Genomic DNA, 23570 nt, shown 5'->3' with positions numbered 1-23570 from the left:
GTATAATACAGTATAAATAAATATAGAGACTGCATATCAATTATAAGTTCAAGCATTCTCAATGAAATAAATGATCACACACCTGTACTGCAGTCAATTTAACATAATTAACCTTTGGCTTTCAGTGTTTTTTTTTTTTTAAACATCCCTTTCACCTCTCTAAATCCACCCAGAATCCATGCTTCCAAAGGGATCAAGATTATCCCGATTTTCGGCATCAGAACTATCCTAATCACTACGCTTGAGTTTTGAAAAAAAATGTAATCTCATTTAAAGGTCAAATTTGAATACCAAACCGAATCCCAAAACGGGTGATCAGATGTTCTTGTTTCAGTTTTGAAATACCCAATAAGATTTAATTCAATCCGATTGCTGAAATCCGAGCAGAAACGTTTTGAAAAACTGGGCCCAGGTGACCCGGTTTCACACATATTTTAACATATGCTGTGTCTGAGAGCCATCTATTACAGAGGTGATTGTGAATTGATATACTAAGGAGCAACATGAAACCCATACATTTGATTTCTTCATGTTTTTTTTTTGATGGACACTGCTTAGAAAAGCATAAAAGGGCCAGTTAGAGGTCAAAACGGTAATTAGCAGGTTGCGCTGTGTTCTAAAAAGTATGTTTCACTTTGGCTTTCTATTCCTTTGCTACTACTGGTAAAGTATGTATTTGACATCTGGTGTGAGTTGCAGGTGGAAATGTCCAGAGGGAATAAAAATAGGGAAAATACTGTCACATGGATATTCGGACAGATCTATGAATTTGGCTGCGTTTGAGAATGGAGCAGAGCAATGCATAATGGAATCTGTGACTCCCATCAACACGTCCCACAGTGTTCCATCGGCAACCCTTTTTAAAGCATCTCCCTTCTCCTTCCCTGTATAAAGGCAGTCATAACTCATGTATGAATTATTCACAGGTAGTGAAATTGCGTGGCTCTAGGGTTTCGGGCCTTGTATTGTCCCCGCCTTGGGTTGCTGAGTGGCGGGGGAAAAGTGAACTCCTCATGCGAGATGCCTTATCATGCCCCCCCCCCCCTCTTCCTCACTCCCCTCCCAGTTTGGGTTGGGTCAGGGTGGGCCTGAGGCACCAGAAGGTAGGTGTAGAGAGGTACATGTGGGACACACACTGAGCTACAGTCGTACTAGACCACTAAGGAGGAGGAGGAGGAAGAGGAGCAAAAAGAGGATGCCACGGGAGAGTCTAATCACCTCAGAGAGTGACAGTAAGATTTCCCGATTTTTGTTTCTGTTCATATTTTTCAGACTGCGTGTCACCTGGACCCAGGGGACATTTGTAATGATATGTACTATTTCTGAGCTTACTCAAACGGTAAAACATTAAGGCGATTTATATGCTTAAAAACGTGGGTCCATTTGCGTTTGTGGAATATGTTGTCTATAATGATGCCTATGGCCCTATATTGTTGAATGTCAGTATCATGTTATTGTTTTTTTTTTAAACTTCGATTTTACAATGAAAACCAGCTCATATTATAAGATCCCGTTTTATGATCATTTGCACGATCACATCGAGTCATGAGCAATGACAAAAACAATTCATTCAGTCCTCAGAATGTGATCACCTTTTGCAGTAAGCTGAAGACTAGAAGAGGATCAGAGGCTTATCCTTACACACACACACACACACACACACACACACACACACACACACACACACACACACACACACAGAGAGAGAGGTGATGAGGCTGAATTTAGGGCAGGTGGCGTAATGCCCCCTGACCCCTAGTTGCTCCCCTTCTCTCCTGGACTGCTTTTGCCGCAGGCTATGCATCATTAGGCTTCATTGGGTCCTTTGTGTTTATGTGCTCTGTATGTCTGTAATGACCCCTGTATCGCTCGCCACTCCGGTTACTCCGCGGACACACATACAAATGAAATAAAGGCTGTCCAGTGACATCTGTTCACCCTGTCAGAGGTCCCCTTTATCTATCCCCCAGAACAATACAGTATAGGACAATGACCATGCGAACAATCAACATTTAATGCTAAAATCCATAACTGTTTTGGTGAAAAGCTGAGTGATGGGCCTGAAGAAATGTAACCACTCTCAAATGAATGTACCACTATGGATGCAGGGACTGATTATCCATGATATCATCACTATAGTTTTAACCATGTTTTGATGCGAAAACAGTGTTTGTTTACATGTACTTTGTTTTACGAACATTGGAGTAAAACAAGCTTATATTCTGGGTTCTGACGGGTTAAGACCGTTGAACTAAGCTCATGAGACATAAGTTCTATTCTTTAAGAATCAATGGGTAAATCTAATACATTTATAAGTCCAAAAAAGAATGTAGCAACTAAGGATTCTAGCTTTGATGCTTGACTATGTTTTATTTTGTATACCTTCGACCAAAGGAACGTTGAACATTAACAGCTTAGAGCCTCGATGTTGCCCACCCCTTCAGTCAATTATTCTAACATTACGTATTGGCTTCCTTAGCTGGGCAGTGCCCCCTCCTCTGGTAAGGTGGGAAGCTATCTTCAGGGGTGGAAGACCATACACCTCTCTGCCCATGATCGACTCAGCGGGCTTTTAAGTCAGATATTTAGCTCCTCTTTTAAGTCAGTCATGAGGATCCTGGAGGGTCTCTCTGCAGGGGGACAGGCACTCTGAGGTAACACACCTCAGCCTGTAGGGGGACAGGCACTCTGCAGAAACACACCTCAGCCTGTAGGGGGACAGACACTCTCTGCAGAAACACACCTCAGCCTGGAGGGTGACAGGCACCCTCTGCAGTAACACACCTCAGCCTGGAGGGTGACAGGCACTCTCTGCAGTAACACATGTCAGCCTGGAGGGCGACAGGCACTCTGCAGTAACACACCTCAGCCTGGAGGGTGACAGGCACTCTCTGCAGTAACACACCTCAGCCTGGAGGGTGACAGGCACTCTCTGCAGTAACACATGTCAGCCTGGAGGGTGACAGGTACTCTCTGCAGTAACACACCTCAGCCTGGAGGGTGACAGGCACTCTCTGCAGTAACACATGCATGTCAGCCTGGAAGGTGACAGGCACTCTGCAGGAACACACCTCAGCCTGGAGGGTGACAGGCACTCTCTGCAGTAACACACCTCAGCCTAGAGGGTGACAGGCACTCTCTGCAGTAACACATCTCAGCCTGGAGGGTGACAGGCACTCTGCAGGAACACACCTCAGCCTGGAGGGTGACAGGCACTCTCTGCAGTAACACACCTCAGCCTGGAGGGTGACAGGCACTCTCTGCAGTAACACATCTCAGCCTGGAGGGTGACAGGCACTCTGCAGTAACACACCTCAGCCTGGAGGGTGACAGGCACTCTCTGCAGTAACACATCTCAGCCTGGAAGGTGACAGGCACTCTGCAGTAACACACCTCAGCCTGGAGGGTGACAGGCACTCTCTGCAGTAACACACCTCAGCCTGGAGGGTGACAGGCACTCTCTGCAGTAACACATGTCAGCCTGGAGGGTGACAGGTACTCTCTGCAGTAACACACCTCAGCCTGGAGGGTGACAGGCACTCTCTGCAGTAACACACCTCAGCCTGGAGGGTGACAGGCACTCTCTGCAGTAACACATGTCAGCCTGGAGGGTGACAGGCACTCTTTGCAGTAACACACCTCAACCTGGAGGGTGACAGGCACTCTCTGCAGTAACACATGTCAGCCTGGAAGGTGACAGGCACTCTGCAGGAACACACCTCAGCCTGGAGGGTGACAGGCACTCTCTGCAGTAACACACCTCAGCCTGGAGGGTGACAGGCACTCTCTGCAGTAACACATGTCAGCCTAGAGGGTGACAGGCACTCTCTGCAGTAACACATCTCAGCCTGGAGGGTGACAGGCACTCTGCAGGAACACACCTCAGCCTGGAGGGTGACAGGCACTCTGCAGTAACACACCCCAGCCTGGAGGGTGACAGGCACTCTGTAGTAACACATCTCAGCCTGGAGGGTGACAGGCACTCTGCAGAAACACACGTTAGCCTGGAGGGGAACAGGCACTCTGCAGTAACACACCTCAGCCTGGAGGGTGACAGGCACTCTGTAGTAACACATCTCAGCCTGGAGGGTGACAGGCACTCTGCAGAAACACACGTTAGCCTGGAGGGGAACAGGCACTCTGCAGAAACACACGTTAGCCTGGAGGGGAACAGGCACTCTGCAGTAACACACCTCAGCCTGGAGGGTGACAGGCAGTCTGGTCTAGGTCCTCTTCTCTGCAAAGACACACCTCCGCCTGGAGGGGGACAGGCAGCCTGAATCCTGTCGAACGTCAGCAGCTTTCTCGTCTGATCCAGATTCTCCTGGGCCCATATTCACAACATGTTTCAGAGTAAGAGTGCTGATTGAGGATCAGGTCCTCCCTGTTCTTACAACTGATCCTAGATAAGCACTCCTATACCCCGAGACGCTTTATGAATACAAGCTTGAGCCCTCTCCTCCAGTTGACATCACTTCACCTGTCCCTTATTGAGGTCATCAATAAGTGGTAGGTAAAATGATACAGGGGGAGCACTGAACTGTGAATGTTTGCAAGGGATTCAGTTGTTTAGATATCCTCGTCTTTATCATCTCCACCATGTCCATTAATATAACATATGAGATACACAACTGTTTTGAATGACTGTTTCTCTTCAACCCACAGTCAGCATTGGCTTGGAGGATGCAGGCGAGTAGATCCTTGGGCTGGGCGCTTGTTGATACCTTCTTTCAACTGTCAGTCACATGCAGCAGCATGCCTTTACTCTCTGCTTCAGCAAGGCCAGTAAAATGATGTCATAGCTTTCACGTCACTAAGGCTGGAGGAGAATAAACAAATGGCATTTTCAAGCCTACAAAATGTACACTTGGCATACCTGCCCTGTACAACTGTTGAATTCGAATGACAAATTGAAAAAGATTGGCGAGATGTCATGGACAGGGATGCAATACAAAGCAGTGTGCACAGAGATTTGTTGGCCTTAATGGAAATGCTTTACGGTTGAATTCCACCCAGTCTCTCCTCTTCTGCCCCAGTGAAGGTCACCTGATTTGGCAAGACATGTCAATCCCTCTGGTTTACACAAACTTCTAGTCATTCTATTTCTATGTCAAGTATACAAGCTCTCACAGTATTTTATCAGGGGCTGGGTTGGCTGGAGAATACTAGAGAGGACCTGCTGGAGGTGTTGACATGTGGCATTGTGTCCAAGTCAGGAAACACTCTTCTTCTCTGCTCCCCACTCTTACGGTCTAAATCCTTGTCACACGACCCTGTGCACTCCTCAGTCCCCCCTCTCACGGCCTGTCCCCCCAATTACCACCGGATTAATAGTGCTCTCTGGCAACAGCCTGCATCGGAGGGAGGGAGGGCAAAAAGGATGGAAGAGAGCAGAGTGGATGGTATGTTAAGGAATAGAGTAAAGTGACCAACATGGACAGGAGTCACGGTTGATAATATACAGTATCCTGTGTATGAAACGTGGCTGGAAAAGCCAGTATGAAGGTCTGTGCTCAGGCTAGGACTGAATGGGGGCTGGTGTGTGAGGGAAAAAATATCTGTGGAGTTCTGTAGGTACTTGCACTCAAACCATCAAATGAAAGAAAAAAAACAAGGAGGCCGAGATGCGAAAATATACTTAAATGGAATTCCCTGCCCGAAATAATACAAAAGGTGACAGTGCAAAGTGCTAAAAAAGCTGAACAAAAAAAATGAGCCGTTTTTGTTCCTTTTTATGGTTTGATTGAGTGCGAATACCTACTAAACTGAAATGCTGCCTGTGCCTGTCCCTCAACAAATCACAAAACAATCTTCCATTTCAGAAGTGAAGACCCTAACTCTATGAAATTGTGGAGATCTGAGAGATATTGGCAGGTAAAAGCCTATCAGAGGGCAAGGTGGAGCTAAAATAAAATGAACATCTAAATTCCACTCAGATCTCACAGGGCTAGGGGTCATTTTTGGGGTTGGTTATCTGTCACCTACTGGCATGTCTATCTCCTTTCCCTCTCTTTCACCTTATTCTAGCAGTGAATGTGTTTTCAAAGAAACTTTAGGAGGCAGGAGATACCCCTTCATTTGTTTCCTGTTTTGTGTTGTTTCATTCTAATATTATTGTTTGGTTAAAATATTAGTATGACGACTGCCATGTCTCTGTTTTTTTAAATTTTTTTACCGCAGATGAAGAGGACACAGTTATTGACTCTGATGGGAGGCAGGAGAGGGCAAAAGAGAAGGAGAGAAAGAAAGAGAGGGACAGAAAGAGAAGAAGAAATGTAGCAAGAAGAGCTTCCAGTGCAAGAAAAGAAGGAAAGGAATTGGAGGACAGACCAGGAAGAGAGGAGAGGAGAGGACGAAAAAAAAGGGATAAGGAGGGGAAAGGGAAAGGGGGAGAGGATGAGAGGCAGGAAGAAGTGAAGAATGACACGGTTGCTAAAACTCAAAAGAATTTCAGCAATGAAAATACCAGAAAACTGGAGCAAAAAGAGATAGAGGTTGTAGGAGAGGAGGATGGGGATACCGAGGAGAAGAGGAAAAATGGACGCTCAGAAAAAGGCGGGAAAAAGGAGGACAATGGAAGAGGAGAGACAGTTGAGAAGAAACAAAATAAAAAAAGGGTTGAGACAAGGTAAGGTCCTGTGTGTACAATCTTGCATTGCATTTTACATTTCAAAACATTGTGGTTAACATTTTGTATGAGCAAAAGGCAGTGAAGTTTTTCAAATTTAACCAGGCAATTCAGTTAAGAACAAATTCTTATTTACAATGATGGCCTACCCCGGCCAAACAGTAACCCGGACGATGCTGGGTCAATTGTGCGCAGCCCTATGGGACTCCCAATCACGGCTGGTTGCGATACAGCCTGGAATCGAAATGGTCTGTAATGACTCCTCTAGCACTGAGATGCAGTGCCTTAGACCATTGAGCCACTCTGGAGTTATCCATTGAACGTTTATATACAGCTCACAACCCATCATCACATGTGAATCATGACATTCCTTGTGCAGGGTACTAAACTCTTCATGGTTAAATAATCGGCTCATCATGATGCACGTTGTTTAAAGAAGTTTCACATTAAATTGCGGATTGCAGATAAGAATCTCTATAATTATCTTTTGTATGACAAAAATGTTGCCCTCTACCTTACACCAACCTTACAAACAAAAACAAAACGACTTTTCTTGCTGTCTCAGTGCGGAGCATGAGTCATCAGAGGAAGAGGAGGATGAGGAAGAGAAAGTGGGAGAGGAGAAAACAGAGGTCTTGTCTCCCGAGGAGTTGGAGAAGCTGAAGGAGGAAGTGGATGAGAGGAAGAAACTTATCTCGACCCTAAGAGGAAAGCCTTGGCCCATGAGGAAGAAACTGCTAACTCTACGGTGCTGAGAACCCCAACTCTAAAGCAAATGCATTTCCCCAGCCCCTAAACTATTACCCCTTTCACACTATTGTGTCGAGTTGACCCATGAAAATTGAGAGAGGGTACACCTATCTTTGCCATTAGACACCTCGGTGGGCAGTGCCATTGAGTGCTATCGCCTTTTTAATGTTGTCCATTTCTTCTACTTCTGTGGATTAATTGGCGGTTAATAAACAAACTGAAAGGGACATCTGTCTTTCTCATCCAATGGACTTTGAGAAAGAGGTGAGGAGAGAGGATGCGAGGAGCATGCAATTGAGAAAAGGCCATAGTCTGAACAGGCATAAAGCCTGGTTTAGTAATTTACTGCCACCTGCAATGCTGGGATGGTTGCCCAGGAGTATGATTCATTGGCTGATCTCTCCCGCTGACCTGGATGGAATTGAGTGATCCTTCCTTAACCCATGGAAAGTCTCACCCAGTTGACTAATGTAGAATGTTGAAAGCCTTCCATGGCACTGTCCATGCTAAAACAGGCTTTGTGGCAAATCCATCCATCTCTACAATATGTCTCGATTCCGAAAACATATTTTGTGGTCTCCGATATTTCCCTGTCACATTGTCCTTTCCAGCATGGTCCCTGCAATTACAGTCGATGCATAGCCAGGCCAGCACATTACAGCCCGGCTTTGTTTGGCTCGGCTCAGTAGTGTGAAATGGGTATAAATGTAGCTGTTGGTATGTAATGGAACCAGGAAGCTTGTTTAGCACGTTGGAGGAGCACCGAGTGGCCATAGCATGGAGTATGGTGCAATATGATTATATTTATTTTTTACCAGTATCGGTACCAGTAACTAATCCTGCCTCATATTTCACAGGGAGTCCCATGAGTTTGTGGAGAAATATGAGGGAGCTCTTGGGAAAGGAAAGAGCAGAAAACTGTATGCATATAAAGTCATGATGTTGAAGGTGAGGACAGTCATCTGTTATAGGTGACACAGGCATTGATTTGTCGATACTTGGACCAGTGTTTTTATGTGTTCTTTATTGTGTCATGTTTATGCTACCAGTTATCTATGATCCTTTACAACACAAGTATAGTCAGAAAGCCCATGTGGGATCTATTCCATGACACTGCTGGTTTTGCTGTTAGAAATGGATGAAGTTTCAGAGGGACTTTGAAAACTTCAAAACTGCTTGCGTTCCATGGGAGATGAAAATCAAAGAGATTGAGAGTAAGTATGTCTCTTACCTCTTCCTTTTGTATCCCTGCACGGTTTTGTTGGTGCTTCCTGGTTGTCTTTTATTTTTCAACCTGGATTAGCACACAGCTAGCTACCTCTGTTCCTTACCATGGACTTTGCCATGGACTTTGCTGTTTCTCTAATTTGTGTATCACATTTTTGAGGACCCCTGGGGGCCCTCTTGCCTACCCCCTTGGAGTCCTTGGAAGTCACTCTGTGATCGACTGATTTATGTAATTCTCCTCAGTGTGATGAAACACAGTACCATGTATGACTGTGCTTTGTGCCTCCTACAGGCCATTTTGGCTCCTCGGTTGCCTCCTACTTCATATTCCTGAGGTGGATGTATGGCATCAACATGATCCTCTTTGGGCTGACGTTTGGTCTGGTCATGGTGCCAGAGGTAGGGGGCCATTTGATCTTCAAATCAGAATTGGGGCCAGAATTTAAGGCCTGAATTTTGTGACTTCGGTGTAGACATGGTATAATTCACATTTCCTCAAATACAGTAATTTTATATGAAAATGAAGAATTTGTATTTATTTATAAGGGAGGCCCCACTCACTGAGCAAAAACTGGTTGAATCAACGTTGTTTCCACATCATTTCAATAAAACAATTCAATGAGATGACATTGAATCAATGCAGAAAACGGATTGGATTTGCAAAAAGTCATCAACGCAAGGACATTTCATGTGATTTCCTCCCAACTTTTCACCTAAAACCCAATGACATGGTGACATTTTTGTTGTTGATTTCAGGTTGTATTCATGTTAGTTGACTCCTCAACCAAATGTAAATCAAAACTAAACGTTGAAATGATGTCTTAGTGGGCAGGCTCTAGTAGCATCTCAAGGACCTACAGATGCTTTAACTCTTTATCTCTGTCTAGGCTCTGATGGGCAGGCCGTATGGTAGCATGCCCAGAAAGACTGTCCCTAGAGCTGACGAAGCCAACGCCATGGACTTTGCTGTCCTATGGGACTTTGGGGTCATTACTAATTGTTTATATGTGTAATGTGACCAGTGTGTAATGTTACCACTAACATGACTCTCTATGTGCGTGTGCGCCGCACAGCGTGCGTGGTGTTTTTAAAGTTGTCAAGAAGTTGTTAATACTGAATGAAATCTGAATCATGTGTGTGTCCCAGGGCTACGCCCAGTATTCTGTCCTCTTTTATGGCTACTACAACAGCCAGCGCGCCATTGGCTGGCTCAAGTTCCGCATGCCCCTCTCCTACTTCCTGGTTGGCGTGGGAACTGTGGCCTATAGCTATATGGTGGTGATAAGGACGTGAGTACCTGTATGTTTACTGGTCCCCCCCCCTCCGCCACACACCAGGGGACTTTGACAAGGTTGTGCAAAAACAGGAAATTAAAATGAGCGTTTCGTTTCGTATTGGACAAGTCCAGGTCCTTCTCTGTTTCAGTCTGTTGTATTCCATTTGGTGCCTAATCAAAATGACCCTGGTGTGTGCACTTTCTGCCAATTGTGACACATTGATCACATATCCAGTGAGAAACAGATAGAGTCCCGGTCAAATCTGATGATTTCTGATGATGTTATTGTTTGACACTTCTTCTATTTATTATGAAACGTGTTAAAGTATGGCCCGGAATGCTAATGAGGACGGGGGCGGTGACAACAACAGCTTCAATTTCAGCTGGAAGATGTTCACCAGCTGGGATTACCTCATCGGCAACCCTGAGACAGCTGACAACAAGTTTGCCTCCATCACCACCAGCTTTAAGGTAAACACATGTTAGTGTAAGAACCACAGGGACTATGATAGGGTCAATAGAGACCTAGGGGGATATCATACGAAACAGGGTTTAGGAGTTAGCGAGGTAACTTTGGTCAACTTTTGAGTTCAACTCGGGATAACCAGTCATACAAGAGTGGCTCACCTTTTAGCCATGTACATTTCTATGGCAACGAATCCCTCAGAACTAACTGCTCACAGCAGGCTAACTCACAGCTGACTCCACTTACCCTGAATGAAATGACGGAGCTGCGAGTAGAGGACCAATGAGATCAGATTCCCTTTCTCAGTCCCTCTCGCTAAGATTGTGTCATCATCCCCTTCGTTTGAGGAAGACGACTGATTAAATATTTTATTAAATGTTTTTTGTTGTGTGTTAAAAATAGTCATGCTAAAATATCACATGACACATTTAGTAATGAAATAATGCACTTTAAACTTCACGCAATGTAACTTTTGAATGACTTAATAAAATACAAATAGTGATAGGCGTGGGACAAATGTGCTTGTACATTAATAAACACACCCCAAATGTGGTAGTCTGGCCCTTCCCTGAGTAGATCTAGCTTGCTTCATGGGATACCCCTCTAAACTGGGTACCGGTATGGAATTCACACAACACAGGATTATCAAAAATGTTGTTTATTACAAACAACTGAGGTTAAAATAGTTTTCTAAGCTGTACAGGCTGACGGGCTTAAAGTGGCAATCAAAAGGCAGATATAATCATTTCCGTGTAACCTGCAATGTGCAATTCTCAAGTAGTGTAGCTCAGGTGCAGCACATATCAGGATAACAAGTCTAAGTACAGCAAACCTCACCCAACACATCTAGTAAGAGTCCCACATCTGAGTCTCCCAGGACGCATCCTCTATTCATTTGAATGTGGTTGACAGACATCTCTTGAGCTGCGATGATAAATCGAAGGTAGGAGCCATCCAATGTTCTAGAACACTGCTGCGTACGCGTACACGTTTGGTACTCTGATAGACCCTTTTACAACGAACACGCACACAACACAGAGACTGGACAGAAGATTTGTCAACTGTGAATGAATGTCAGTTTGCAGCTACCTGGTGTGGGACTCGGAGACTACAGCAGTTCTATCCTTTTCAGGAAAGGCAGTACCATCTTGTAGGAACAGGTAGATGTGCATTCTCCAGAGCCACTCCTGCCACAAATCAGAGCACACAAGCAATTAATTCAAACGGACCAATAGGAAAGCATACACATTTCACATGACAACTCTGTATACTTTACTAAAGGCACCTCCACCCTGTTTTACATTAGTTTATGTATGGTAATGTTTGATTGGTTGTCTCTCTGTGTGTGTGTCTGTGTGTGTTTGTGCATGTGTGTCTGTGTATATGTGTGTGTGTTCTCTGCCCTTGTGATGCCAACTTCCTAGGAGGCCATTCTGGAGGAACAGGAGAGCAGGAAGGATGACAACATCCACTTGACTCGTTTTCTGCGGGTTCTGGCCAACTTCCTGGTGCTGTGTTGTCTAGCAGGAAGTGGATATCTCATCTACTTTGTGGTGCGTCGCTCCCAGAAGTTTGCTTTAGAGGGACTGGAGAGCCATAGCTGGTGGGAGAGGAATGAGGTACAAGTGTCAGTGTGTGTGTGTGTGTGTGTGTGTGTGTGTGTGTGTGTGTGTGTGTGTGTGTGTGTGTGTGTGTGTGTGTGTGTGTGTGTGTGTGTGTGTGTGTGTGTGTGTGTGTGTGTGTGTGTGTGTGTGTTTGACTTAGAGGAGGCTGGTGGGAGGGTGGATGGGCTCATTTTAAAGGCTGGAATGGTATAAATGGAACAGTATCATGCACATCAAAGATATGGAAACCACCTGTTTTATTCCGTTTCATCAATTCCATTCCAGCCATTACAATGAGCCCGTCCTCATATAGCTCCAGTCCTCATATAGCTCCAGTCCTCATATAGCTCCAGTCCTCATATAGCTCCTGTCCTCAAATAGCTCCAGTCCTCATATAGCTCCTGTCCTCATATAGCTCCTGTCCTCATATAGCTCCAGTCCTCATATAGCTCCAGTCCTCATATAGCTCCAGTCCTCATATAGCTCCTGTCCTCATATAGCTCCAGTCCTCATATAGCTCCAGTCCTCATATAGCTCCTCCCACCAGCCTTTTCTGATTTACATGTGTTTGCAATCAGTACCTTGATTAATTATGTTTATTTGTGCGATCTGTATGCTCTTGCGTGTCTGTGTGATTGAGTTTATATTCATTTATTCATAGGTGTGAATAACAGTATACTGTATTGTATGCGTGTTATTGTCTGTCAGGTGAACATGGTGATGTCCCTCCTGGGGATGTTCTGTCCCATGCTGTTTGATGTGATCAGTGCACTAGAGAACTATCACCCCCGCATTGCTCTACAGTGGCAGCTGGGACGCATCTTCGCCCTATTCCTGGGGAACCTCTACACCTTCATCATCGCACTCATGGATGAGATCAACCTCAAAGTAAATCTGGAAGCCTGTGGCTAGTTATACCACGTAACCCCATGAAGGGTTCTACCTAACATGCTTTTATCTTCCATTGGTTCTACCAACAACCCTCTAGGGTTCCTTGAACACTTTGTAAAGGGTTTTTAACAATTCTCCCCCACAAAGGAAACAAATGAGTTACTAGTCTTAACCTGCAGCTGGGTTAAACATCTGGTTTAAACCTGAGGTTTCCATATGCAAGTATCGACCCACTATTACTGTAGATGGGGAAACAGGCTCATACGACACCTGTCTTTAAATTGAGCACTAAATGTTAGTTTTTTTGTTGATTTAAGCGGGAGGAGGAGGAGGTGCTGAAGCTTAATATGACTATATGGGAGGCCAGTCTGTATAATGGGACCCTGGGAGCGAATAGCACAGCTCCTCCCATCACCGTCCACCCTGCCGACATCCCACGAGGACCCTGCTGGGAAACCATGGTGGGACAGGTAATGAATGGTTAAATACTATTTGAATCCAGGTCTGGTAATGATAAATAGCTTATTGTTTGGGTGAATTGGAAGGGGGGCATGCATTCATGATTCTTGTGTGTATATTTAGTATCGTTTTTTACAGCGTAAATGTACTGGGATGACGTGTGTATTATTTGCCATTTAATATACTTTGGTATATATGTAGGAATTTGTCCGACTCATTGTGTCGGATACTATGACAACCTACATCACGCTCCTGATCGGGGACTTCTTGCGTGCTGTGCTGGTGCGTTTCCTCAACTACTGCTGGTGTTGGGACTTGGAGGCTGGATTTGTGAGTCTCTGGATTGACTACTTTGCTCTACTCTGTATTTAGGCTTGAAATCTGTTTCAGCCACACTTCAAGTCCGTTTTGTCATTGCATTGATATTGCTTTTGGGGTAAGACTTGACTTCAAGTCTGGTCTGTTGAATGATGTTGAATAAATGTGGGATGAAGGTTGTTATGAATGATACTGCAAAACACATAAAGGTGCCATGACTGGTTTCAGAGATGTGTTATAATTAAGCAATAAGGCCAGAGGGGGTGTGGTATATGGCCAATATACCACGGCTAAGGGCTGTTCTTAAACACGACACAACGCAGAGTGCCTGGATACAGCCCTTAGCTGTGGTATATTGGCCATATACCACAAACCCCTGAGGTGCCTTATTGCTATTATAAACTTAATTAGAACCGTAAAAATAAATGTTTTGTCATACATCGTGGTATACAGTCTGATTTTCCACGGCTTTCAGCCAATCAGTATTCAGGGCTCGAACCACCCAGTTTATAATGCCTTTATGTATAGCCCCTTCAAGTGTTACTGATTTGGTCATTGATTTGATGAATTGCACCGACATGGACTATTCTTGTTTTCCTTTGTGTAAGCCCTCCTACTCAGAGTTCGATGTCAGTGGGAATGTCCTGGGCCTGATCTTCAACCAAGGCATGATATGGTAGGCGGTAGCTGCTGTAATCTCATTGTGGTACCTCCACGTATGAGAGGCCTTCTGATAGTAAAGTAAGGCTAGGTGTCCCACTGGTATGTAGAATTAAATGATCAGATACAGGGGCGGATGTACAAAAATAGAAAGATATTTATTCATTTAAAAACAAGGCAAGAGCTTCTCAGCAACAACTTAGGGGCTGCAAATGTGCCTTACATTTAGGCAACCTGGTTATGCATTTGAAGGCATTATAGGACATTTGGCAGCAGTTTTGCCTTGTGACGGCAAAGCGCCATACGTTTATGCCTTCTAGCTTCTGCGCTCTGCGGTCACATACTCAAAGTCTGCCCGCTGGGGTTGAGAAGCAAGTGTATAGATGATTTGTGAAGCTGCTTATGAAGGTTTAATGTAAGCTATACATTTTGTGTTTGTTTAAAGGGGACTGTCCATTCTATTAGTTATAATGTGTGTGCTCTAACTTGTAACAGTAGCCCATGATAGACTAGATATTTCAGGGGAATTAACTTTTTGGCCGGTGCTGGTCAGAGCAGTGGTCCAAAATGTTGGCATTTTAATAAATAAATGAAACTTGCAATTAAGCAGTGTGCGATATCACATTCCAACACACCTGCTCTACGTGACAGTCCATCGCTATCATATGCTTGTTTAAACCCCCTAGAGTCGATGTGCCCCGCATATATCTAATAAGCATAATACAAAAATCCCCATAAAAAATATGTCTGTTTAAGTTAGAGATATCTAGTTTTGCCCGCATCTCAATCTACCGCATCCGCCAATGCCGACCTGCCGCATCTGCGGTGGAAGGTGGCCGAGCTACAGCGATGTTTGTCAGACAATGAGACATCCGGATAATCGACCTTCTCACAGAAACGTCTGCAGCGTCCGAACGGTTTGGCCTACAAACGAATAACTCGTCTAGTTAGTCCGGTACCAGTTGAACAAATGAATGGAAGTATGGAAGTGGAATGGCATCTGGTATGGAATCTATTTTTATAATGGTTAAAAATGAATCATTTGGATCATGATCTTAATAATGATAATAATACACGTCTTGTATCTTTAAAACAAGCTTCCTTTTGATAAAAATGTTATTATCTGTTTTTCCATTTCTGAATCTGTAATAAAATGTGTTTCTATGGGCTAATAGCAGTAAGGCCAAATTCAGTGTTTCATCAAATCTTTTTTTGGTGGATACTTAAAGGATCCTAAAGTTCACAATCAAATAGCTAAAATGATCCTTGGTAATGACCATCTTAAAACAACTCCATATGTTTAGCAGACCCCCCTCCCCCTTTAAGGATTAACTCCCTCCTTTCTCTCTCTGCTAGGATGGGTGCGTTCTATGCGCCCTGCCTGCCTGCTCTGAACGTGCTGAGACTGCATGTGTCAATGTACCTGCAGTGCTGGGCGGTCATGTGCTGTAATGTTCCTCAGGAGAGGGTGTTCAAGGCCTCAGGCTCCAACAACTTCTACATGGCTATGCTACTGGTCATCCTTTTCCTCTCAACGCTGCCCGCCATCTACACCATAGTCACTATCCCCCCCTCCTTCGACTGTGGCCCCTTCAGGTAACAGAAAAACACCTGCATTCTGTATGTGACAAGACATGCATGTAAACACACACACACTCCAGTTGTTTGATGACAGTTTCTCATCTCTGATTGCTCCACTGCAGTGGGAAGAGCCGCATGTTTGATGTGATCCAGGAGACGCTGGAATCTGATTTCCCTGCCTGGTTTGGGAAGGTGTTCAGCTACGCCTCCAACCCTGGCCTGGTGCTGCCTTTCCTACTGCTGATGGTGTGAGTAGTCAGGGTTAATGATCCACAGGGCAGTCCCCAGACTATATACAGTGGGGCAAAAAAGTATTTAGTCAGCCACCAATTGTGCAAGTTCTCCCACTTAAAAAGATGAGAGAGGCCTGCAATTTTCATCATAGGTACACTTCAACTATGACAGACAAAATGAGAAAAAAAATCCAGAAAATCACATTGTAGGATTTTTAATGAATTTATTAGCAAATTATGGTGGAAAATAAGTATTTGGTCAATAACAAAAGTTTATCTCAATACTTTGTTATATACCCCTTGTTGGCAGTGACAGAGGTCAAACGTTTTCTGTAAGTCTTCACAAGGTTTTCACACACTGTTGCTGTTATTTTGGCCCATTCCTCCATGCAGATCTCCTCTAGAGCAGTGATGTTTTGGGGCTGTTGCTGGGCAACACTGACTTTCAACACCCTACAAAGATTTTCTATGGGGTTGAGATCTGGAGACTGGCTCGGCCACTCCAAGACCTTGAAATGCTTCTTACGAAGCCACTCCTTCGTTGCCCGGGTGGTGTGTTTGGGATCATTGTCATGCTGAAAGACCCAGCCACATTTCATCTTCAATGGCCTTGCTGATGGAAGGAGGTTTTCACTCAAAATCTCACGATACATGGCCCCATTCATTCTTTCCTTTACACGGATCAGTCGTCCTGGTCCCTTTGCAGAAAAACAGCCCCAAAGCATGATGTTTCTACCCCCATGCTTCCCAGTAGGTATGGTGTTATTTGGATGCAACTCAGCATTCTTTGTCCTCCAAACACGATGAGTTGAGTTTTTACCAAAAAGTTATATTTTGGTTTCATCTAACCATATGACATTCTCCTAATCTTCTTCTGGATCATCCACATGCTCTCTAGCAAACTTCAGACGGGCCTGGACATGTACTGGCTTAAGCAGGGGGACACGTCTGGCACTGCAGGATTTGAGTTCCTGGCGGCGTAGTGTGTTACTGATGGTAGGCTTTGTTACTTTGGTCCCAGCTCTCTGCAGGTCATTCACTAGGTCCCCCCGTGTGGTTCTGGGATTTTTGCTCACCGTTCTTGTGATCATTTTGACCCCACGGGTTGAGATCTTGCGTGGAGCCCCAGATCGAGGGAGATTATCAGTGGTCTTGTATGTCTTCCATTTCCTAATAATTGCTCCCACAGTTGATTTCTTCAAACCAAGCTGCTTACCTATTGCAGATTCAGTCTTCCCAGCCTGGTGCAGGTCTACACTTTTATTTCTGGTGTCCTTTGACAGCTCTTTGGTCTTGGCCATAGTGGAGTTTGGAGTGTGACTGTTTGAGGTTGAGGACAGGTGTCTTTTATACTGATAAAAAGTTCAAACAGGTGCCATTAATACAGGTAACGAGTGGAGGACAGAGGAGCCTCTTAAAGAAGAAGTTACAGGTCTGTGAGAGCTAGAAATCTTGCTTGTTTGTAGGTGACCAAATACTTATTTTCCACCATAATTCGCAAATAAATTCATAAAAAATCCTACAATGTGATTTTCTGGATTTTTTCTCCTCATTTTGTCTGTCATAGTTGAAGTGTACCTATGATGAAAATTACAGGCCTCTCATCTTTTTAAGTGGGAGAACTTGCACAATTGGTGGCTGACTAAATACTTTTTTGCCACACTGTACAAGCTAACAATGTAAAATAAAATATTTGGTATTTGTTCCCCCCCCGCCCACAGTTTGGCCATTTATTACTTGCAGTCTACATCCAAAAGCTACAAGCAAGCCAACCTGGAGTTAAAGAAGAAACTTCAAACCGTAAGTCGTACCATCAATAAGGTTCTGATGCTGATACAGTATCTATTATATTCCCTGTGTGGTACTTGCACTGACATAGTCTGTCCACCAGAGAGCACTCCCTGTGTGGTACTTGCACTGACATAGTCTGTCCAGCAGAGAGCAGCAATTGCCAGAGTATATCATTTCTCTAAACTGATGAAATCTACACACTCACTTGTCAATAACAAGGGTCCCACAGCCAACCTGCATGCAGATGAGGTTACATCATCTGATGGACAGCCCATTTAGCTGCGATTTCAATAAATATTTCAAAATGTTACAGGGAAGTGTCAGTTATTTAGGATATGAGAGTATATTTTAAGATACAATATTTCAAATATCACAAACATCAGCAGGAGACAGAGAGGCCAGTCATATATTTTTTCAGGTGGGGAATTAGAGGCAGTTATGGATCCACATCCACACTGCTTAAACTAAACAATCCGTGATCCCTGTAATCTCGATCAGAAAGTTTGGGGCCGTTCCTGTATAGTAGCTGCTTCTTTACTTCCAGCAAAATGAAGAGAACAAGAAGAAGACTAAAATGGCAGCACTGAAAGCTGCCATGGATTTAGAGGAGGCTCAAAAAGCTCGTTCAGAAGCACCACGGCAACAGAGAAACAACAATGCCTCTCAGCAATCTTATACGGGTGAGAAGAATCCTGTGACAGGACATTTAGTTAGCAGTTTTGTTTTTGTTTAGTATCTGAAAATTAGATTCGCACCAAGTTATGTGATCATACCTCTCCTCTCCCCTTGTCCCTTTCTAAGAAGATAGAGAAAAGAAGGGTGGGGAACACAGAGCACATCAAGGAAAGAGCGACCATCAAATTCCCCCTTCCGCCACCAGCCCCCCGGCCCCGAGGGGCCACAGAATCCCTGGGCCCCTACCAGGTAACCAGTGGCAACCAGCACCCAGTGTTCAGAGGGTCCAAAACTCCCAGAGACACTGAGTATGACTGCTGTCACAGATGTGGAAATGGCAAGCACTTTATAGACAGACACAGACCTCCCTGAATATACAAACGTCACTCTGATTTCAGAGGCAGACTGAAAGTAAAATATTGCTGAAGTGACTTTAACACCAGAGGTGACCGGAAATAGTTGATTCCTTATTACCAGGCTGTACATTACAGTTCTAATGGACCTTTATTCAAACAGTGTTATGTGAATTGTGACTGTAAAAATGTAACTTTTTGAATTGGTGATAGATTAATGTATACTATCTAATTTCTTATTAATTTGTACTAACTATTCTGCACACCAAGCAACATAACATGTATTTGGCATTGACAGGACCTGATGAGTTCATACATAATATCCTGTGTTATTACATTATCCGGTTTTACGAGGACCTGACATTGTGGAGAGTTATTAAAGCACTAAACTAGGGTTTCCCCAACTCTGTCCTCGGAACCCCAAGGGTGCACATCTTGGTTTTTGGCTTAGCACTACACAGCTGATCTAAATGATCAATTACTCATCAAGCTTGGTTAATTTGAATCAGCTGTGAGCTGTTAGGGCAAAAAAACTAAACGTGCACTCCTTGGGGTCCCCAGGACTCAGTTTGGGAAGATCTGCACTAAACACTGAAAGACCATCAATTCAGGGAATGTTCTTGGTTGGCCAGCAGTTTTAGAAGTTGTCTGTGAGCAGATTATAGGAATAATTCCCCCTCTGCCAATTCTGATTTTAACTGCAGGGTTACATCATAGGGAGAATATCATTCAATATATGTCCCTTTGTACATTCATATTCAAAACAGGATACAATGATCAACTTGAAATGCTGACTGTTTTCAGTGACTTGGTAATGAGAGACAGCTCCCATCAAGCAAACCTATTAAGGAAACAAGGACCCAATTCCCACAAATTGACGCGTTGGACATGCACCGCAGTTAACTTTACCAAAGATCCTTGGCCTGAACAAGTATCTCTGTAGTAATCCAAGCTTCACATACTCCTTGAGTGTCCCTGTCCTCAGATCTACATACCGAGTGTCCCAATATCTTAACTCTGGTGCACTGATTGGACACTGGTTTTTTATCTGTTAATCATCCTGTCATTCCTCCTCTGTGAGATCTGGGGTAATATAGCTACCAACATCTAATTACTGTAGCTTGCATGGCTTTAATAAAACCTTCATTTGAAGCTGTTGATCTCTATCCCAAACAGTCGTCAAACACAAACCTATTGTGCATTGCTTCTTCGACTTATTTTAGTATCATCCCCAACTCAACCAATTCAAAGGAGCCATGAGAAATCAATCCTATAATGTCATTAACATTTATTCATTCCAGAACTGGCGCATAATACAATCCATTAACATTGCAAATGCTCATGTTCAATTTATAGACGGTTATCATTAAGTATTCATTTGAGTTATTTGAGATCTTAAGAAAGCGCAGGGCCTTTATGCTCCATTTTTCCCACACAAACGTTTAAATGATTGGTGGTCCGGTTGGTTTCTTTGGTGAAGAAACATTTGTCTTCCGTCCCAACAGAAGACACAAGCGTGGTTCATGGATTTCTTGAGCTCATTCGCAAGGTTAGTATAGTATATTCTGGATCATCCAAAGGCACAGTTACCTTACCCCCAATATGGGTAATCAGCTACCATTGTGCCCGCTGTCTCAACCCAACCTTGCTCTGTTTGGCTACCTCCCAGTCTCCCGCCATGTTTGTACAATGGGCAGGATATCTGAACCATGACCGCATGGTTCTAGATTACCAGATATCTCAATGTTATAGTACAACCGGTAATGAAGGGCAGAGTGAAACGTCAGAGCATCACAGGCACTGATTTCTCTCTCCCACCTGGCCTCCTGTCTACTTTATTTTCTTGTCCAATTAGATGTCAGAGGTTGTGTGCAGAATTTCATCCATTCTCAAAAGGTGCATAACTCAACAGGTCTATAAACAGTAGTTAAGAACTTTTAGTAAATGGAACCATGATGCCCAGATCAACTGGTCCAGGAAAAAATGTTGAACAGAAATCACCCTGCATCCAATTGCTGGCTTGCCTTTGAAGTTAGCCGGGTCGGTCCTGGTCGGTCCCCTGGATGGGATACCAGATGTTACTGGAAGGGGTGTTGGAGGTCCCATAGGAGGAACTCGTCCCTCTGGTCTGAGATCCCTATGCCCCAGGGTAGTGAGGGGGACATTGCCCTTCGAAGGGTGCCGTCTTTCGGATGGGACGTTAAAATGGGTGTCCTGACTCTCTGTGGTCAATAAAGGTCCCATGGCACTTATCGTAAGAGTAGGGGTGTTAACCCTGGTGTCCTGGCTAAATTCCCAATTTGCTGCTCATACCATCATGGCCACCTCATCTTCTCCAGACCTGCTAACTACTGCTCCAATAAGGGTTAAGGGGGTAATTGTAACAAGCCTACCTATGCAAGGTTTTTTACACCACTTATACTGAACCACTTAATCCTCAGACTTCGATAAACACTAGCAAACACCTTACTTAGTTTCGCGCTCATCATCCTCCTCCTCCTCCTCCTGACTTGATAGATACGGTCCTTTCAGGGCTGTAACCAGGGTTTGAGTTTTAGTGAGGTCCAGAAGTGTCCCCAGCCATTATCACCTTGGCTGCTGTAGGTTCATTCCACTCAGTCCATCTATAAACACTTAGCCTATTAGCTATACAATTGTGATGTCATACTCCTGAAAGGCGGGAAATATGAGAAATGATTCACTGACACGTACAGTAGCATCAGCGGCTTAACAAAAACCTATGACATTTTTAGAACTGTATTGTTTGCATGTTGATTGCATTTTAATGTCGGCCTATAGGGAAGATAGGCCACATGGAGATGTTCATATTGAAACGTCGTTTTTTTCCCCCCTAACTTTTTTCATAAAATAAGTACAGATTTTCTCAGGGGATGCTACATGGGCCACAAGTTTGGGAACCACTGTACTAACCTCTTTCTCGCTCTTTTTCTCCTCTGCTTCCTCTATGGATTTCACATGAATGGGCAGGGGTGTGGTCATGGGTGGGCATTGGGGGGCATAGACCGACCCACTGGGGAGCCAGGCCCAGCCAATCAGAATGAGTTTTCCCACACAACATTTCTTTATTACAGACAGAAGTACTCCTGAACTTTACTCGCAATAGAAGTCTCTGCAGGCAACTAGCAACCTGACTGACTGACATATTATCTATAAGTGACTATTTACCAGTTGTGCAGTCATTCTCCGAGACGTTTTTTGTTTGTTTTGGTCATGTCTGTAGACACACTGTCAGCAGGATCTTTAGTTGCCTTTTTGAACCAACTACGAGCTGGGGTAGTTTGTTTCACGTAGGCCCTCAGCTTGAGCCGCGAGCGATCGGAGTTAGCCGTTTGAGAGAGTGGTGAATGTGCTGCTAAAAAGGCAAATCCAGGAGGAAACTTTGGCGAACATAACTAACAAACCATTGTTCCTGATTCAACTGGTTCACAAAGAGGCAAACGCGATTAGAACTCAGTCAGATCAAGAATATAAGTGTTCTGAGCTATGATCAATGCTAGGAGCAGTATTTAGATTTTGACCAGTAATTGATTTCCTTTATTGTGTCCTATGTAGTAACTTTAGGCCAGTGGCGATTTTAGCATGTCAATCTTGGTAGGGGAAACTTCCCCAATTTTTTTGATGCATGCCAGCAAAGCCACTACACTACACAACACACCACTAAACAATACATTAATTGCACTATAATGGTGCCAAACGGTGCCCACAAACTGTTAGGGCCTTCATAAATCGGTCCCAACAGCAGAGCTTTATTTTCAGAACTACAGTGCCTTGCGACAGTATTCGCCCCCCTTGAACTTTGCGACCTTTTGCCACATTTCAGGCTTCAAACATAAAGATATAAAACTGTATTTTTTTGTGAAGAATCAACAACAAGTGGGACACAATCATGAAGTGGAATGACATTTATTGGATATTTCAAACTTTTTTAACAAATCAAAAACTGAAAAATTGGGCGTGCAAAATTATTTCTGACACACTAATGTGTGAACAGGTGATTAGAATTCAGGTGATTGGGTTCTGGAGAGTGAACAGCGTTCGGGGATCGAGGTGTTTGAGAGTGTGAGATGGAAAGTGGGCTGGAAAGTGAGCTGCGTTCAGGGGATCTCCGTGGTTGAGGGTGTGAGTTGGAAGCAGACGTTACATTAGTATTACTTTCTTAGCCACAGTATACATATCTCCCTGGCATATTAAGTCATTTATGCAGCAGCCTTACATTCCTCTTTTGATCTTAAAGGGCTCACTGTATGGTTTGTACTGTCCATCTACAGTGGCGCGTCTCGCCGGGAACTTGAGAAGGAGGATGGGGATGGGAGAAGAAGAGTTACCCAGAGAAGGAGGGATACAGCGGGGCTTAGGTTTCAGCATCATGCCCTATTAATTCCCACATAATCACAGGAAGAGTTGCGTTAGCTGCTTTCGCTACATGTCTCCGGTTGCCATGCATTATTCACCAGGTCATCCCTGACATGTCACCATAAGCACACAAGCTATTCTTATTAACAGTGAAGGATGAAGCTTAATGCGCGAGTGCATTGTGTATTCTTTGTTTAGTTTCAATTTTTCTATTTCAAGTTTTTTAGTCGTATGTATGGGATACGCATGGTATACATTATCCAACGAAATGCTTACTTGCTTAC

The 23570-nt window shown here is 44.1% G+C and overlaps 1 protein-coding gene across 1 annotated transcript; it reads left to right on the top strand.

Annotated features, from left to right (window-relative positions):
* The first annotated feature begins 5380 nt into the window (after positions 1–5380).
* Positions 5381–20014, top strand: tmc1 (transmembrane channel-like 1). The gene is made up of 19 exons (XM_052479986.1): positions 5381–5402; positions 6181–6628; positions 7194–7376; positions 8236–8326; positions 8511–8592; positions 8898–9004; positions 9493–9591; positions 9752–9894; positions 10208–10352; positions 11772–11966; positions 12660–12839; positions 13160–13312; positions 13503–13631; positions 14228–14295; positions 15636–15875; positions 15983–16108; positions 17815–17893; positions 18429–18564; positions 18689–20014. Exons 1-19 carry the CDS (start codon positions 5381–5383, stop codon positions 18865–18867), a joined length of 2805 nt encoding a protein of 934 aa, XP_052335946.1. The 3' UTR covers positions 18868–20014.
* The last annotated feature ends 3556 nt before the right edge of the window (positions 20015–23570 follow it).

The sequence above is a fragment of the Oncorhynchus keta genome, chromosome 25 (assembly GCF_023373465.1).
Source record: "Oncorhynchus keta strain PuntledgeMale-10-30-2019 chromosome 25, Oket_V2, whole genome shotgun sequence".
Lineage (NCBI taxonomy): Eukaryota > Metazoa > Chordata > Actinopteri > Salmoniformes > Salmonidae > Oncorhynchus > Oncorhynchus keta.
The sequence above is the reverse complement of the archived record's forward strand: the minus strand, read 5'-3'. Positions and strand labels throughout refer to the sequence as shown.